The 18,170-nt window shown below is 45.8% G+C and overlaps 1 protein-coding gene across 2 annotated transcripts in view; it reads left to right on the forward strand.

The window, feature by feature from the left end:
- Positions 1-12,056, forward strand: part of ICA1 (islet cell autoantigen 1) — an 82,108-nt gene extending 70,052 nt beyond the window's left edge. For both annotated transcript variants that reach the window (XM_066585339.1, XM_066585341.1), the window contains exons 9-15: positions 1,887-1,978; positions 2,407-2,453; positions 3,216-3,251; positions 4,041-4,100; positions 7,482-7,751; positions 8,018-8,116; positions 9,621-12,056. In XM_066585339.1, the coding sequence (XP_066441436.1) occupies positions 1,887-1,978; positions 2,407-2,453; positions 3,216-3,251; positions 4,041-4,100; positions 7,482-7,751; positions 8,018-8,116; positions 9,621-9,742 (726 nt within the window). In that variant the 3' untranslated portion in view covers positions 9,743-12,056. The remainder of the gene's footprint in view (positions 1-1,886; positions 1,979-2,406; positions 2,454-3,215; positions 3,252-4,040; positions 4,101-7,481; positions 7,752-8,017; positions 8,117-9,620) is intronic.
- The last annotated feature ends 6,114 nt before the right edge of the window (positions 12,057-18,170 follow it).

Below are 18,170 nucleotides of genomic sequence, written 5' to 3' on the forward strand. Positions count from 1 at the left end.
CCATCAGACTGGTTCCCGCGCTTGTCCTAGTGGACCCCGGGCACTTCTGCAGAGTGTCACTGGGTATGATAAGGCAGCCGGGAACTACAAGTACCAGCAGTTTCAGATAGGGTAATTATGTGAAGGGTCCTATAAATGCTGGAGCGCTGATGAAAGGAGTTTTCCCACGATCTGTCGGACTATACTCCCCAGTGTCTGATCGGTGAGGGTCCCGGCGGGTGGAGAATCTGCTAATGGAAAGCGGCAGGTGCCGGCTGTGGTTAATCCTCAGGGGCTGCGCAGGTTCCTAGGAGGGATTGGGATCCGGTGGAGTAAACTGCAGCATTAAAAGGGTTTCGAGAGCAAAATAAATCTAACTATTTGGTATAATAAACAAGTGACTCTCATGGGGACAGTTGTAGGATACTTTCAGCAGCGAATGAACTCCGAGGCCAATCCCTGAAACCACTGGGACCTCAGTAAGGAAAAAAATAAGACCAGGGTCCCAAATCTATGGCGGGTGTGTGGTTGTCGCCCCCCCCCCCCCCCCCCCCCTTCTTCTATCCCTTCGACAAACACGGCATTTTAAATGTGTAATCATCTAAGCTCTCCTCTGCATAGTGCAATAGACCTATTCAGGAGATGGCTCCCATGTCTGAGCTCTCTTCTGCATAGTGTTAGAAAACATGTGTCGGACCTCGCTCGAGATGGGAGCTATGCAGGAAAATCACAAGGTCTGACACGGGACTGGAAAGGGTTATATCCTTCTAATATATAAACATAGGAACCACACAATAGATGATGGACACAGTTCACCTCCTCCCCTCCCTCAAAGAACATGCCTAGAACAGTCTCCCATAGAAGTCAATGGGTCCCCTCCTGTACCATTATTTCTACTGTAAAGCATCTCTAAATGCTGTTCATTGCAGCTCAGGCAAGATGGCCGCCCCTGTAGCCATACACAGACTATAGAATAAAAAAGGGATTAGACTAAATGGAAAATGTTTCACTATCTGGTTTTAACCGCTTAAAGACCAGAATTTGGTCCTAATAGACCTAAACACTTTTTAGAGATTTTAGCAATGTGCTGGTTTTATGGACCTGTTTTTTCCTGGCCTGACAGAATTATTTTTGCTACAATTTTCTTTTTTCTGTCACATATTTTGATCCATTTTTATATCTTATTAGAAATAATGTGTGCAAAAAGTAAAAATAAATAAACAATGAATTACACTTATTTTTTTAAAGTTATTGCATTTACGTTAAAATATAGGAATGTGTTCGCCATTTTTTATTATGTTTTTACTTATTTTTCTGCATTCTCCACATAGCACTCACTTAGCGTTATGTTGCCTGTAAAAGAGAAGGCTCAAGCTTGTGTCTTCTCCTTCAGGTCCTTGGTTGTGTCGTACAACACGGGGTTAAATCTCCTACAATCCAGCAGGAATGGGTTAGGTTCTTGGTTCCCAATTTACTATCGGCCCGGATCAAAGCCCAGGACCAAGCACCATATATTTATGGCGCATGGTCTTTAATGGGTTAATTAGTAAAAAAATATAGTAATGACTAAAAGCTACATACTAAACTCTTCCCGCTCCCCTCTATGTCCCGCATCACTCTGGGTCTCCCCCCTGATGTCATGTTTACAGGCTGCCGCAGCCAATGACGGGGCTCGGTGATCAGCTGCTGAGCTCCGTCATTGGCTACGGCAGCCTGTAACATCCCATAAACAGGTGGAACTGTAGCCTGTAAACAAGCAACGGGAGTGGAGGACTGAGTCTCGGACACAGCGGGGAGCAGGGAGAGGGGAGTATGTGCTGATTAGTTATGGTACTGCATGGGGAACAGGGTTTGAACAGGAAATAACAACTCGGACAACCCCTTTTAATATTTTTTTTTTTTTTCAGAGTTTACAAGACCCCGTTGATAAACTATGTCGTCAGTCAAAGAAGAAAACAAAACCCAAGGAGGCGGCTCCTAAAACACAGGATAATGACCAGTAAGTAGCAGGAAATAAAGGCCCCTTTGTGTATGTTAAAAAATGTTTTTGTAATGTTACATCTAGGTTGAGATATGATGATTTCAAGTTATAGGCCGTAAGCCTGAGGCTGCACTACTGAGATATGATTGATGTAGACGGTGATTTCTATCTGCAGTCACAAGTCCCACAGCAAAACGCCAGACCTGTTGAGACAACGGCCCCCTGTTGTGCACTTCCTATAGACCCTTTCCCCAAGGGCCACAGTACATTATACAGGGAGCCATCGACCTCTGTGAATGTTGGTCTTTCTTTTATTAGCTCCTTCCAGTGACTCCGCAGTCCGCTCCCGCCACTGTAATGTCATGTTTGCACCTTGATGTTCCTGTGCCGTAGACCATGCAGGTGATGAGCCATTACTGAAGACGTTCTCTTTCTTTCTTCTGTAGACTGATTACTTTAGATGAGCAGAAGGAGACTGAATCCCTGTCATCCGGTAAGCTTCGCCACTTTATGTTTTGGCCCCAAGACGGCTACATCGATGGATGAATAAGAATTATGTTTTTTTGAAAGGAGGAGAAAAACAAAAATGGGGGTGGGGGGGGCAGTCCTTAAGGAGTTAAGGAAACAAAATAGCAGCTTGTGAGAACCCTGACCCAGAAGTCTTAGGATATAACTAGAACAGGTTAATAAGACCTGAGAGGGGGATTGGAGCTGCAGCCAGTGGCGGGGAGGGGGGGTAGAGCCGAACACCACACTGTTTCTGATAGAAGGAACACAGTGTGGCGTTAGGCTCCACCTCCACCTGTAGGACCTCCCCCCACCATCCTCTCCTTTCAGGTCTCACCAGCTCCTCCTAGTTACATTCTAGGGCGAGTTCCTCGGCTGCAGACTGTGACCAACTTATTCATTTCCTAGACTACCTCTTTATTGCAACAATGAAATACAGCACTTTTGAGCAGGACTGTTTCAGCAAAACTGCCTCCATTCAATGACTGTAAGCAGGGATCTTGAATATGATGAACTGAAACAAAGTGAAGCCCAAGATATCTTGGACATGAGAAAGATTGAAAGATATAACATAAAGGTGACAGCAGGAACATTTATACCTCCGGCCTCTAGAGGCATACTTCTTTGGTACTGCAGACCATGTGTTTATGTGCAAAGGGAATTTTTAGTGCAGCGTGAGGGCTATCTCTGACCGGGTCTTCTAAACCCATTTGATTCCTTTTTTTTTTTTTTCATGTAACATTTGAAGCGGAACTGGACAAAGGAAACACACCGACGTTTGATGGTAAGAAGGGAGGGGGGGGCTGGATGTACGTATCGCGTTTTCCCCGAAAGTAGCATCTACCCTGAAAGTAGGCCCTACCCTGATTTTCAGGGGGCTTGAAATGTAAGCCCTACCCTGAATATAAGCCCTAGCTACACAACATTAAAAAAAGCAATACTTACCTAACAGGTGCCGTCTGGGCCCTCTTGCTGGTTCCAGGCAGGCTTGCTTGCAGATTTCAGTACCGACAGAACAGCGCTTGCTGTTAGCAGGGTTTGTAAATCCTGCCTCCAACAAGCGATTACTTTGACTTGCTCAGCAACGGCGCTCAAGAACATCGTTTGCTGGTAACAGGATTAGTCATTGAATGGCTGTGATTGGTTCATTGAGCGCTGGCTATGATTAGCTGCGCCACGGCGCTTGAGAACCAATCACAGCCATTCAATGAATAATCCAGTTACAAGCAATCAAGGTTCTCGAGCGACGTGGCTGAGCCAATCACAGCCATTCAATGCGATGGCTGTGATTAGTTCATTGAGCGACACAGTGATTGGCTGAGCCGCAGCGCTCGAGAACGCTTCCTGGAGGCGTGGTTTACGAACTCCGCTACCAGGAAGCGATGTTCTGTTGGCTACTGAGGCAAGAGCGCTGGAGACCAGCGAGAGGGACCCGGACATCCCCTAAAAATAAGACCCGGTGACTCTTTTGGGGCAAAAATTAATATGACAGGGTCTTATTTTCATGGGAAACACTGAATAAATAGGGGCGCTGTACTGTTCCAGCCTTGTGATGGAAGTTTTCGTTTTCCAGGTACATTGGACGATTTGTTAGATCTGAAACCAGAGGAGAAGTTTCAGTTTGAAGAAAGTGGTGAGCTCTCTGTGATCACAACCCTTCCATGCTCCTTCCCCTGCAGCACCAGTGGAACATCAAACAGCGAGTGCTGAAACCAGTAGACCCCCAACGGAGTCACATAATGGTTGTGGCCCTGGCTAAGAGAGCACTCCTCTATAGCCTCCAAATACCCTAATAGGGCACATGTAGAAAAGTCTAAAGTAATGCCAGTCCGATGAAGACGAAGAGGCCTGGTAGCCTCGAAAGGTTGCATGTATAATCTTCCTGGTTAGCCAATAAAGGTATCCTCTGTGTGCGTAATATATATATATATCACACACTGTTCAGTATAGACAGATGAAGAACAAAAAGAAAGCTACACATCTGTCGGAATTTGGATGAAAGCATGCCTAGGAGGGTTACCGCAGCCATTGTGAATACAATTGAATTTCATCACCTCCTATGTGTCCCAATACTTTTGCCAACATAGTACATGTATAACATATATAGTATGTATATGTTGGCTGATGTATGGGGAGACACATAGGTGATGAAGTCCAATTTTCTTCACCTTTACAAGACGCCTTTGCCCTCAGTAACTGCAGTAACTCTTGTAGGCCGCTTTCTACTGACAGATGTGTGGAGCGATTTGCGTCCGTTACTCGGGGAGAGCTTCAGATAGCGATGCGGGGATGGTGGGTGTGTTGGGCGTGCATAGAGATGGGATTTGAGTTCATCCTAAGGATACTCAGTGGGATTGAGATGCGAACCTTGGGCTGGCCAATGAAGTTTGCAGACGTCTGCTCCTCAAATCAGAAGAAAATCTCAGAAAATGGCCATATACTTACAATGTACTGATAGAAGAGGGCAGGTATCGGCACCACATCCCTCCACATGCAGGAGGAGCCACCGCACAGGTGCAAGGTACTGATGGACAGCCACTCACACCCCTACCTTAGGCTACATTCGCACGGGAAACCTCACTGTGATGTGTGTGACTGTCCCATTGAAAACAATGCGCGATGCCTTCCAATTGACGCGGAAAAATAGGACTTTGCTTCTATTTCGCAGCATTGCTCATAATGTAAGAATCCATTCAGCAGAATGGAGTTAATTTCCGCCTAAGTTTCTAGCTCATGTGAATGTAGCCTTATACTATCTATACTTGCACATAGACAAAGCATACTAAGGGTGTTGGGCCACATAGTACATGTAGTGCACCACACAGGCTTACAAACTATTAGTGACGCCATATTTCAGTCCAGCGGGCTGCCCTGCACTCCACAGGTGAACCACAGTAGTACCCTGGGCTTCCCCAGCGTGCAAAGCCGCACTGTTGGTTAATGTTTTGGCCAAAGTACGTGAGCTCACTGGCCCGTGGCAAGGGTCCTCATTCGCTTGTGAATCCCTACACTAACATCAATTTAAAATCACTGAAAAAGTGAATATTCAGAAAAAAAAACACAAAGTGTGGTTCACCTATGAGGCTTCATTGTCCACATCCTGTCACTTTGAGGTCTTCCTGAACGTGGCTGCACCGCACACACCAGAAGTTTTCTATTTACTAATAACTTTTCCAACAGTGCACTTTGGAAAGTCAGAAAGCACTACAATGTCCAATACTGATTGGTTGCTCAGGTGACATCCCACCACCGTACCCCACTGGAGATCAGTCATCTCTACAACTGGTGGCATTCTGATGGCTTCTGTACTAGGATGCCTGTGTGATAATCTCCTGTGCTTCTCTCCAATGCTTTTGTCAACCTAGTCTGTGTGAGTGTATGTAAAAATGGCAGTTATATTCTTGTACATGGAGGCAGTATTATACTAGTTATATTCTTGTACATAGGGGGCAGTATTATAGTAGTTATATTCTTGTACATATGGGACAGTATTATAGTAGTTATATTCTTGTACATAGGGGCAGTATTATAGTAGTTATATTCTTGTACATAGGGGCAGTATTATAGTAGTTATATTCTTGTACATAGGAGCAGTATTATAGTAACTATATTCTTGTACATAGGAGACAGTATTATAGTAGTTATATTCCTGTACATAGGGGCAGTATTATAGTAGTTATATTCTTGTACATAGGGGGCAGTATTATAGTAGTTATATTCTTGTACATAGGGGGCAGTATTATAGTAGTTATATTCTTGTACATAGGGGCAGTATTATAGTAGTTATATTCTTGTACATAGGGGGCAGTATTATAGTAGTTATATTCTTGTACATAGGGGGCAGTATTATAGCAGTTATATTCTTGTACATAGGGGGTAGTATTATAGTAGTTATATTCTTGTACATAGGGGGCAGTATTATAGTAGTTGTATTCTTGTACATAGGGGGCAGTATTATAGTAGTTGTGTTCTTGTACATAGGGGGCAGTATTATAGTAGTTGTGTTCTTGTACATAGTGGGCAGTATTATAGTAGTTGTATTCTTGTACATAGGGGGCAGTATTATAGTAGTTGTATTCTTGTACATAGGGGGCAGTATTATAGTAGTTATATTCTTGTACACAGGGGGCAGTATTATAGTAGTTAGATTCTTGTACATAGGAGGCAGTATTATAGTAGTTAGATTCTTGTACATAGGAGCAGTATTATAGTAGTTATATTCTTGTACATAGGGGGCAGTAATATAGTAGTTATATTCTTGTACACAGGGGGCAGTATTATAGTAGTTATATTTTTGTACATAGGGGGCAGTATTATAGTAGTTATATTCTTATACATAGGGGACAGTATTATAGTAGTTATATTCTTGTACACAGGGGGCAGTATTATAGTAGTTATATGCTTGTACACAGGGGGCAGTATTAGAGTAGTTATATTCTTGTACATAGGGGGCAGTAATATAGTAGTTATATTCTTGTACACAGGGGGCAGTATTATAGTAGTTATATTCTTATACATAGGGGACAGTATTATAGTAGTTATATTCTTGTACACAGGGGGCAGTATTATAGTAGTTATATGCTTGTACACAGGGGGCAGTATTATAGTAGTTATATGCTTGTACACAGGGGGCAGTATTAGAGTAGTTATATGCTTGTACACAGGGGGCAGTATTATAGTAGTTATATTCTTGTACACAGGGGGCAGTATTATAGTAGTTCTTGTACACAGGGGGCAGTATTATAGTAGTTATATTCTTATACATAGGGGACAGTATTATAGTAGTTATATTCTTGTACATAGAGAGCAGTATTATAGTAGTTATTAAAGTTTTATATAGGGCGAAACGTTTTTTTTCCACTGGATTACTGGCTTTGAAACAAGTGGGGAGCCATGGGAATAAAAGTCTAATCCCCAGAATGTATGCTGTAAGTTCATATGATATGTTAGATTGTCTGTAATACTTTCAGCTGTGGTCACACAGGAGGCGGCTTCTTATCTTTTGCATTTTTAGCCACTTCCAAGGATCCATTTGCAGATTCCCCTGAGGCTGATTCTCTGGAGAAGGACGAGATGCAGCTGTTGAATGAGATCTTAAGTGCGTCTTCCTTAGATAGCGGGGACCTCGGCAAAGAGTGGACGGCAGTGTTTGGAGAGCACCTCTTCAATCCTCAGCCTTTAAGCCCAGCATCTCCAGAACCGGAACAGAAAGCCGAATCGTCTGGTTTCCTTCCTTCACAGCTGTTGGACCAAGAATTTAGTGGCTTCCAGGCTTCATTACATGGTTTGTACAAGGTTTTTAAAGCAAAAAATACAGTTAACCAGTTTGGCCACACATAGTCTGTTTAAAAATGAGCTGCTGGGAACAGATGGGGGATTGAGTATAAGGTCTGCCTTCATACATTTACACTGAATGGCCACTGTATATCCATTTACTGTGTTTCCATGTTTGGTTTGTAGGAAGACCCTGAAAAGTGTTCTTTGTTTCCGTTGATGATTCTAAATGTTTCTTTACCAAGTTTGTATTCATCAATAATTATTGTATTTCAGACTGGTCAGCTAACAACGGGGCCTCATCATCATCATCCTCCTGTCTCCCCAGCCCACCCACTAATCTCAATCAGAGTACTAACAGGTCCCCAGTGAAAGGTATGATCGCCGCTAATGTCTGACCCATCATGCATCTGTCTTGTGTATTATATGGTGTTGGGTATGTGGGGGCTTCACTGCATACAACTTGCAGTGTCTCCGATGGCCGCATACTCGTTCTCTGCACAGAACTGGTAGATCAGAGCGGAGAATAACCTGCTGCTAACATGCTGGCATCGGGGAACCTCTCACTGGGGCGTCCGGTCTGTCACCGCTGGACAGAGCGGCACACAAAATTCAACTTACACCGGGTACTAGTTGTGCAAAATCCTGAAAACTACTGACCACATATTGGTGGGGTGCTTAGTATTATACTTGTGCATAGATGAGGCATACAAAGAGTAGCAGAATAACTGATAAGTGTAGTTCACCACTTAGGGACCTGCAAGAGGACGAGGACCTTGACATTGGGTAGCAGGATTATGATTTTGGCCAATACCTCTTATTTATCGGCATTTATCGTTATTTTTGCAGTCTGGCTTTAAATGCTGGGGGAGCCCAGGGTTGTTTCACTTGTGGGGTGCAGAGCAACCAGCCTGGCTGAATCGTATGTGGCGTCATTAATAGACTGTAAAAGCCCATTTAGACACCATGATTATTGCTCAAGATTCGCTTAAAAGACAGCTTTTGGGCGATCATCGTTGTGTCTAAACGCGCGGCCATCGTGCACTGTTCATTTAGCAAGCTAGAAATCAACCTTGTCTCTTATCAGCGCCGCCTGCTGATTTTCTCAGCAGGCGGCGCTGATACCGTTCTTTCAGCTGGTATCCTACTGGGATTTCCCAGTGGGAGACCAGCTAAAAGCTGGGAGAACAAAGGAGTGCTCCAGCAGTGCTCCTGCTGTTTCTCGGAGCTATCAACTCAGTGGCACACCACTGATAACTGCGAGAACAAAGCAGCATATACAAAACAGCTGCTTTGTTCTGAGTTATCAGTGGTTTCCCTTTCAGCCTGCATTTAACTCTTTAAGTAGCTAATTAGCTACTTAAGAGTTATGCAACGATGATCGCTCAAAACTGTCATTTAAACTACCGTTTTGAGTGATCATTTTTTAGTCTGAATGCACCCTAAGCCTGCATGGTGCACAACACCTATCAGGGGGACTGGTGCCCTTTATATGCCTTATCTTTGTACAAGTATAGTACTAAGCAGCCCTCAGTAGAAAGGCCTATTTACACGGAACGATGATCGCTCAAACCCAAATATGGGTTTGAGATTTGTTCATCTCCCATCACGTTCTGCTGAGTGAAAGCGACCTCAGTGATGCTGTGATCCTTTTTGGATAAGTAATAACACTAAACTAAAGTGCGCGACAGTAATACACTGCACTACCAAAGTAATGGGGACATCCAGGTAGGACACGAGCGGTTGCCCTGCTACTATTAGTTAGGGATTACTTGTGCAGAATGTATGGGCAGAGATGGACTGAGGCGGAGAAGCCCTGTAATTCCGGTCCGGTGATACTTGAGATATTTTTCATTTATGTATTTATTTTTTTTCTCAGATGAACCAAAAAGCACAAAAGATCTGTCTGCCTGGTACAACCTGTTTGCCGACCTCGATCCTCTATCTAACCCCGACGCTGTGGGGAAAACCGACAAGGAACACGAACTGCTTAATGCCTAAGAACACTCCGTATCGCCGTCACAGGAGGGAGCGCAGCACACGTGCCACTAATGATTTCCTAGAACGACTCTTCTACATTCAGAAGGTGTAAAAAAAGGAGTTGGGCGACATCTTAGATAATTGCCTAGTTTGCCAAAACATTCGCTGGACTCGCTGATGAGCTCCTAAAGGGAGACAACCGGCACCTCTTTTTCTACTAGTCACATTGTTACTGTTTCTCCGCCTAACCTGTGCGGACGGATGCAGAATTTGTGTTTTTGGATGAATGTGATTGGTCTGTTTTAGAATAATTTACTTGGAGCCAAGGAGAATTCAATGGAGGATTACAGGAAGCATCCTCTACCCAGCATGCACTGCTTTCAGATCTGTAGAGGGTTATAAGGAGCAGTCCTTGACTTGTCTGCTTCTGGGAAAGTTGAGTGACCACCATCACTGCTGTTGAGTCCTATAGAAGAGCTGGATGACAACCCCTGCAAAGAGCTAAGTAACACCAGTACAGATTCCCTAGTGGTCGTCACCCATCTCTACTGAAAAGCGGAATGGCAAATCTGTCTCGGTAGTCAGTAATCGGTCAGTCTGGATTTATCAGCACATGCTGCGCCATAACTTAGAAAATTGGGTGACAAGCGGAAGCGACATTACAAATCTCACAGGTTGTCATCCTGCTTCCCTAGAACACTGAACAGCAAAGCTGCTGAGTTCCAGTTATATGGTACTAATGCTGCACCGAGGCATCAGTGCCACTCTGACGTCCGGTAAAGCTGAGTGATGACCCTCCCTGCAGCAATAAGACTTCACTTCCGCCCACACAGGGTGTATTCGCTGTGGATTCTGCGCAGTGGAACATCCACATCTGTACCATTTGGTGCGGGTTTCACCCTCTCATTTGAAAAAGTAGGAACCGCATTGCAAGTCGCCTGCTGTAGGTGATATGCTGCGGAACTAAATCCACGGCTTTCTGCTGCGGTTTTTGGCGTGATTCCACGTGACGATGTAGGTTAAATCGGCATGCGGAATTCGAACACGAAAACTCGTGGCAACGCAACTAACCACCCTGTAATTCCGCACACAGATTTTGCTCATTAACGGGGCTAAGTCTGCATGCGGATCCATGTCGGAAACCGGGGCAGAGAGAGTCGGATTGTGACACCGTTCATGCAGTGAATTCCGCTCTCTCTAAGGTTATATTCACAGGGCTGTACGTTCGCACCAACATACACTTACGTGATTTGTGATGGGTAACAGTGTCCTCGTCGTCTTCAGGGCGCGGGTTTTTCTCAATGTGCATTTAGAATGCACGTCGTGGAGAGAGAAATGTGACAGAACGCTACTTTATTTAATACGTCAGATTTTGTCTTTACAATGAGGGACTTCAAAGTACGCAGCAAGATACGCATTGCCATGTTTGGTGTATCTTCATGCGTAAAAAACAGACGTTCAAATACGGTGTATTTCGGTATGTATTGTTTTTTAAACCTAAGAGTGAGATCACACAGCAGACATTTTCCGCACCAAAATCCATACATGACTTTGTGGCGGATTTTCAAGTGGATTTCTTCCCTTGCAAGGAGTGAGATCCGTGGTGACAGTCCGTCTCTTTTCTGTGACCGCGTGCTGCGGCTTTTTCCATTGTCCCTTGGTCTCTGCTCAACCCCTGCTGCGGATGAATGGGGTTTGTTAATGCCTTTCACTTACCTTGCACTGTACACTGGTGCGGATCGTCAGTGTGCACCCAAGGTGCTGCGACAATTCCATGATGTATGAACTCACACGTGGGGTACACTCACACAAAATTTTGCAAATCTTCTGCAGCGGAAAATCCACATCAGAATCTCCTATCAAAACTACAACAAGGAAGCGCCAAGATCCACGGAATTCGTGTGGATTTTGATATGGTTCCGCAGCAGATTTCAGCCTTTTAGCTGCAGCTCCGCGTCACAATGGTGCAGATGTTTGTAGCTGTTTGTTTTATTGTGGATTCTCCACAGCGTGTGAACGTTCCCTAATGGTGGCCGGCTCCACTAGCGCCCAGATCTAGAGAATGTCCAACACGTTTACATATATATAGTCAGGACTGGGTACAAGGCGCCTTCATTCCCCAGGTGGATTCAGAGTAAATTCTGGGGTTTGGATCACTTTTTTTTCTGGTTCCTGCAGTTCACTTTCTTTTAGGAGTTTGCAATTTTTCATGTTTCTTTGTTCCATTTTCTTACTATCTGTCACTTTGCAGAATCGAGTATTAATCCTCTCCACACTGAGCATGAATGCAACATCGGCAAATAAACCTTTCGTTTTTTGGTTTTTTTTTCTGCCAGATGAGGTCAAGTGTCGTTATTTCTGTGGTTTCTGCTTTTTCTATAGATGGAGCTTAAAATTGCTTCTGTCACCACTTTTATGGTAAGGGAACGGGGAGGCAGGTTTTTTACTCGTTCTGGTTATTCCTGGGACCGCGTGAATTTGGAGCGCACGCAGACAGACTCTTTCAGCCGGCTCTGTCTGCTCGCTCTCCCGTTCACCTGTATGGGGACCATATGAACAGAGCCACAAAAAAAAAAAATCGCACGGGAACACAGCGCAGGAACCAGACATCGTGGACTCCCCATTCTCTCACCTTGGAGCACCATAACAGTTTATGCTGCTCAAAAGTGCCGACAGAAGCCCTTTTAAAGTGAACCAGTCACGTCCCATAAGCACGATAGTGTAAATTCCCACACTTGCTGGTTGAAGTTGGCTGTCGTTCGGACCGAGCACCGACTTCTACCAATGACAGTTCTGCAACAAGGAGCCAAGTAAGCTAGGGTACGGTTATGGTGCTCGTAGGACGTGACTGGTTCTCTTTAGGCCCAATGTCCACAGGCGGATGTGATTTGCGGAATCCGCACGGGTCAGCCGCATGGAAGATCCGCAATTCAAAGTGCCATAGGGAAGGATTGGTATACGCAACTGAATATAAGTATGCGGATTTGATTTGCAGACCATTTGGTGCATAAAACATATTGCAGCATGCGCTATTTCAGTGCGGATGGACTCAATAGCAGTCAATGGGTGCGAACAAACCACTTTGCAACCGTAAATACAATTGCGGAGTCACTGTGGATTTGAAGGTTAAAATCCGTTAGTGAGGTGTGGGTTGCAGATTTTTTTTTTTCTGCTCAGATGATCCGCAGTGCATTTGCATACATCCGCCATCTCCCCTCAATGGTTTCCGCTGGTCTCCCACTGCGGAAATCTGCATGCGGAATTCGAGCCGCCCATGGATCTGAGGCCTTAGAACCGTTGTCCTATTGGAGATATATTTTAATGATCCAGTGAAGACTTAGGATGATTTTGGTCGCTTTTGCATTGTGTGGAATGTCAAAATCAAGTCGTTTGCTTGCCAAGTATGGCGGTGGTGGTCTTAACAAGGGAGTCCCAGTGGTAAATCTATGTCACCCGCCTTTGGACCAGAGTCCTACTGTTGAGACATGCTATAATGCCACCTGGTGTTCCAAGTGTATACTAATGTGTACAACCATCTAATGGGCAGAGTGCTAGCGGACACCTATGTTTAGTCACTCTTCTCACCACCAGATCCTCGTTCCTAGTCTCTGTGCAGTGATCCTCTCTTCCATGCAACGAGATGCTTCTGTGCTGATTGTCAGGGTGGGCCAAAGTCTGTACAGTAAAGCTTAGAAGACTGCTGCTGGAGACGAACTTGTAAGCAAGCATGTACCATTTCTTTTCAGGACTCCAGACTCCATGGTACAATTATCTCACTATCTGTAGGACACCTTAAGATGCCTGTTACACGGGACTATCATCACTCGTGTGCTTTCACACAGGATAGCCATTCTGTGAATGGAGATGGAGCAGGCTGGAGATCTGATTTCTTGCTCAATGTCATATCAGTGGCCGCGTCTACACAGGGCGACCAGCGCCTGAATTCTCTGTGTCCAGCAACTATTCAGCCGATAATCACCGCAGTGAAGTCTTCATTTATGGAGACTATTTACAGCACCCAAAAGGCTGAAAAAGACCTCCTGAGGGCTCTACAGGTCCAAGAGAAGGAAGGAGACTGACTGTAACATCCTGAGGACTATACAGCTGCCAGAGGGACAAGGAGACTGACTGATACTGATGTGCAACGCGCGAGCTCGTACACATTTTCCCACCAACCACCTGGCTGCGTCTACAAGCAGCAGTTAGCGCTATTGCACCAGCATTACATGAATGTTATTTGTGGAATAACCCTTTTAATCTCTGTATAATTAAAAGTTTTGCAGCTTCTTAACCCCGTAACACCACAGGACATGTCCTAGGTGTTCAGAGTTTATATGGTGTGGGATCATGCTACTATCCCACTCCATAAAAAGGTGGGTGCTAGCTGTCTAACCACAACCGTATTAGGCCGAATGCACATGGCCGTGTTGGATTCTGACTGCGAGATCTCACAGTGGAATCAGACCCTGTGCCCCGGTTGTGGCCCCAGCATACCTGTGTGATGCCTTCTCTGTGCTGCGGATGTGCAGGCTAGCGTGCCGCGGCACATGCATGGTGCAGAGAATGACATTTCGGAATCACCCTGAAATGGACGGCTTCCATTGACTGCAATGGAAGCCATCCATGCGCGGCCCACAGTAGAATAGGACATGCTGCGATTTCCCCACCCCTCCACCCCCCGCGAGCAGAAAAATCGCAGTTGGTTTCCACTTGTGGGCATGGAAAAGCGTTTTGCATAGCATGTCTATGGGCAATATTTGCTGCAGGATCCGTAGGGCGAACGCTTGCTCCAGATCCCGCAGTGCAAATACACCCGTGTGCAATAAGTGAAAAAAAAGAAGGCAGTGAAGAAGCGCTGAAAACATAGAGGTGAAAAACAAAATATGTAGGGAAAAGATAAAAACTGCCAAGGAGGAGGCAGAGACAGATTGCCAAAGAGAGCAAAAATAACCCTAAACTATTTTTCAATTGCATAAACTGTAATAGGATTTGCACTGAGAGCACTGCCCCCTTAACAAATAAAGCAGGAGAAGCCATAGAAGATGATCGCTCCCTCATTTCCTGTCCTGCGAACTGCCAACCCTCATCCTCGCAGACTTCAACATCCCCATTAACAATCCCATCTGCCTCCCAATTTCTAACCCTCACGTCCTCTCCCGGGCCTATCATAATTCTCCAACTCCCCCACTCACAGAAACGGTAACGTTCTCGACCTAATCTTCCCTTGTCTCTCACTTTACTAACTTCCCACTCTCGGACCACAATCTCCTCTCCTTCTCCATTGGACAACCCAACATCTTCCCAGACCCCTCATTTATCGCACTTCCAGATCATCCACAACCAACAGCTCGCCAAGACCCTACAGTCCTCCCTGTCCCCCATCTCTCTCCTCTCATTCACCAACCTGGCTGCCGAATACACTCTACCACCCTCAGACATGCCCTGGATGAAGCAGCACCCTCCCGTGACCAGAGCCGTCAACCGCAGACCACAACAACCCTGGCTCATGCCCCAAACGGGTTTCATCCGGCGGTGCTCCAGATACGTCGAACGGCTTTGGCGTAAATCCAAACAGCCTGCGGACTTTATCCATTTCAAATTTATGCTTAAAACCTACAATCTCACCCTCCACCATGCCAAAAGAGTCTACTTCACTTCCCTCGTCTCTTCACTATCCCACAACTACAGACGACTCTTCGACACTTTCCACTCCCTCCTTAGCCCCCAAAAATTGGCTTATAAGACGGACCTTAGTGCTGGAGAGCTAGCTGCACATTTTAAAGAGAAAATTGAAATTATTTTTGAAGAATTCCCCAAACATTGCACATCTAGCCCTGACCCCAACTAGCTGTACCCAAAACAACAACAGTAGAAAAAGGCTCTAGACTGCTTTGTGCTGCTCGCCCCACCATATGCGTTAGCAACCCTCTCCCCTCACACCTCCTGTGGTCCCTCTCCCCGGCTCTCATCACCCACCTCACCACCATTTTTAACCTCTCCCTGTCCACTGGTATATTCCCCTCCTCTTTCAAACATTCCATCATATCCCCTCTCCTAAAGAAACCGACCCTCGATCCGACTGATGCTGCCAACTACCGACCTATCTTTAACCTCAAAACTACTTGAATGCTTGGTCTATTCATGCCTTACTCACTTTCTCTCTGACAACTCTTTCCTTGACCCTCTCCACTCAACTGAAACCGACCTCACAAAAGTGACTAACGACCTGATAACAGCCAAGTCAAGCTGCGACTACTCCCTACTAATCCTCCTTCACTTGTCCGCTGCATTTAACACTGTTGACCATAACCTCCTCTTTGCTATGCTCAACTCTCTCAGCCATTGGCTTCTTTTACACGAGCGCATATCGGTCGGCCGTTTTAACAGCTGGCTGATATACGCTACGTTGTTAGTGAAAAATTTGGTGAAAGGGCGCACAAATCCAATGTTTGTGCGCCCGTTCATATTGCCGGGTGAGGCTGGCGCAAATGCGCCGAGCTCACTAGGCCATCGCCCACTTCCCCTCCCTCCCCATCGCAGGCTCACCTCTCTCCTTTGTTCCGTTCAATGGTAGGGGGCGTGATGGGGGCAGAGCTAAGCACCGGTCCGCCCCGCCTCCTCCCATTGATGGCTATGAACAAGGGGAGAGGGCAGGCACTTAGCCCCGCCCCGCATCCATAGCATCAATGGGAGGAGGCGGTGTGGACAGTCACTTAGCTCCGCCCCCTCCCATTGCACAAAACGAGAGGGGAGAAAGACAGGTGAGCTTGCATGGGTGGGGAACGGAGGGAGATTAGCAGCCTCTGACATAAAAACGCCCGGACCTATGTTGGCTTGGCCAGGCATTTTTACGTCTCACAAATACGCCCATGTGATGTGATGCATTGGAATCCAATGCATCAGTTCACAGCGCATTATCCGCCGGCCATGAAAACACTGGCCGATATGCACTCATGTGAAAGAAGCCTTAAGAACACTGCTCTCTCCTGGTTCTCCTCCTATCTCTCTGACTACTCTTTCAGCATCTCTTTTTCTGGCTCTACCTCCTCTCCACTTACCCTCGTTGTCGGGGCCCTCCACGGCTTGGTCCTTGGTCCCCTTCTCTTCTCTATGTGTACAGCCATAATCAGGCTAACCATTTGCAGATTTGTCCTCCAAAATCACCTCTATGCTGACAACACCCAGTTATACATCTCTTCCCATAGCTTCCCATGACCCTTCCTCCAAAACATCTCTGGCTATCTGTCCACGGTCTCCAACACCATGTCTTCCCTTTTTCTCTAACTTAACCTCTCAAAAACCTTCTCATTTTACCACCCTCTACCAGATGACCTTCTCCCCAACATCTTCATATCAGTAGCTGGCACTACCCTATCCCCTCAGACAGCCTAGGGGTCACATTAGACTCAGACCTCTCCTTCAACCCCCACGTCCAAGCCCTGGCCCAAACCTGCTACCTGCACCTCAGGTAGTGCTACCAGGCACTTTCGTCGTTGCCCTCATCCATTTCAGACTCCATTACTGCAACTCCCTGCTAATTTACCTTTCGCACACCAGACTCCCCCCTCTCTAATCCATACTAAACGCGACAGCTAGGCTCATCTTCCTGTCTAGCCGCTTCTCAGACTCCTCTGCATTTTGCCAGTCCCTGCACTGGCTGCCCATGTATCACAGAACTCAATTTTAAACTCATCACCCTCACAAAGCTCTCTATGGCACCGTGCCACCATATATCACCTCCCTCCTGTCCATACACCACCCATCCCTCGCGCTCTGCTCTGCCAACACAATCAGCCTAGACATCCCCCTTATATGAACCTCACATGCTTACCTCCAGGACTTCACCAGAGCAGCACCGACCCTATGGAACGCTATACCCCAAGACATCCGGACAATCCCTAAAGACTCAACATGTACACTGCCTGCCCCCATACCTCCTGTACCAACCCACCCCATCCTGATTGAGCTCCCCATGCATCAAAAGTGCAGCAGAATAAGTTGGCGCCATACAAATAAAGATTATTATTATTATGGGGGAAACTGAATCTATTGATTATTTTTTTTCTCAAGTATATTCACGAGAGAAAATGAAATGTCACATGAGATTCAAGGAGATAAAACGAACCCCCACTAAATATCACCTACCTAACGCAGGAGGAAGTGCAGAGATGGCTCAAAAAGATTAAAATTTACAAATCGCTGGGCCCAGATGGAATACACCCAAGAGTTCTAAGGGAACTAAGTAGCGTGATAGACAGACCGCCATTTCCTATATATAGGGACTCTATTGAGGCCGGGGGTTGTACCGCTAGATTGGCGCATTGCCAATGTGGCTCAATATACAAAAAGGGGTCAAGAAGAGAGCCTGGTAACTACAGGCCGGTAAGTCTCACTTCAAGGATTAGAAAAAATATTTGAGGAGTTTCTGAGAGATGCATCCCAGAATACC

Source organism: Eleutherodactylus coqui, chromosome 12, assembly GCF_035609145.1.
Source record: "Eleutherodactylus coqui strain aEleCoq1 chromosome 12, aEleCoq1.hap1, whole genome shotgun sequence".
Taxonomy (NCBI): Eukaryota; Metazoa; Chordata; class Amphibia; order Anura; family Eleutherodactylidae; genus Eleutherodactylus; species Eleutherodactylus coqui.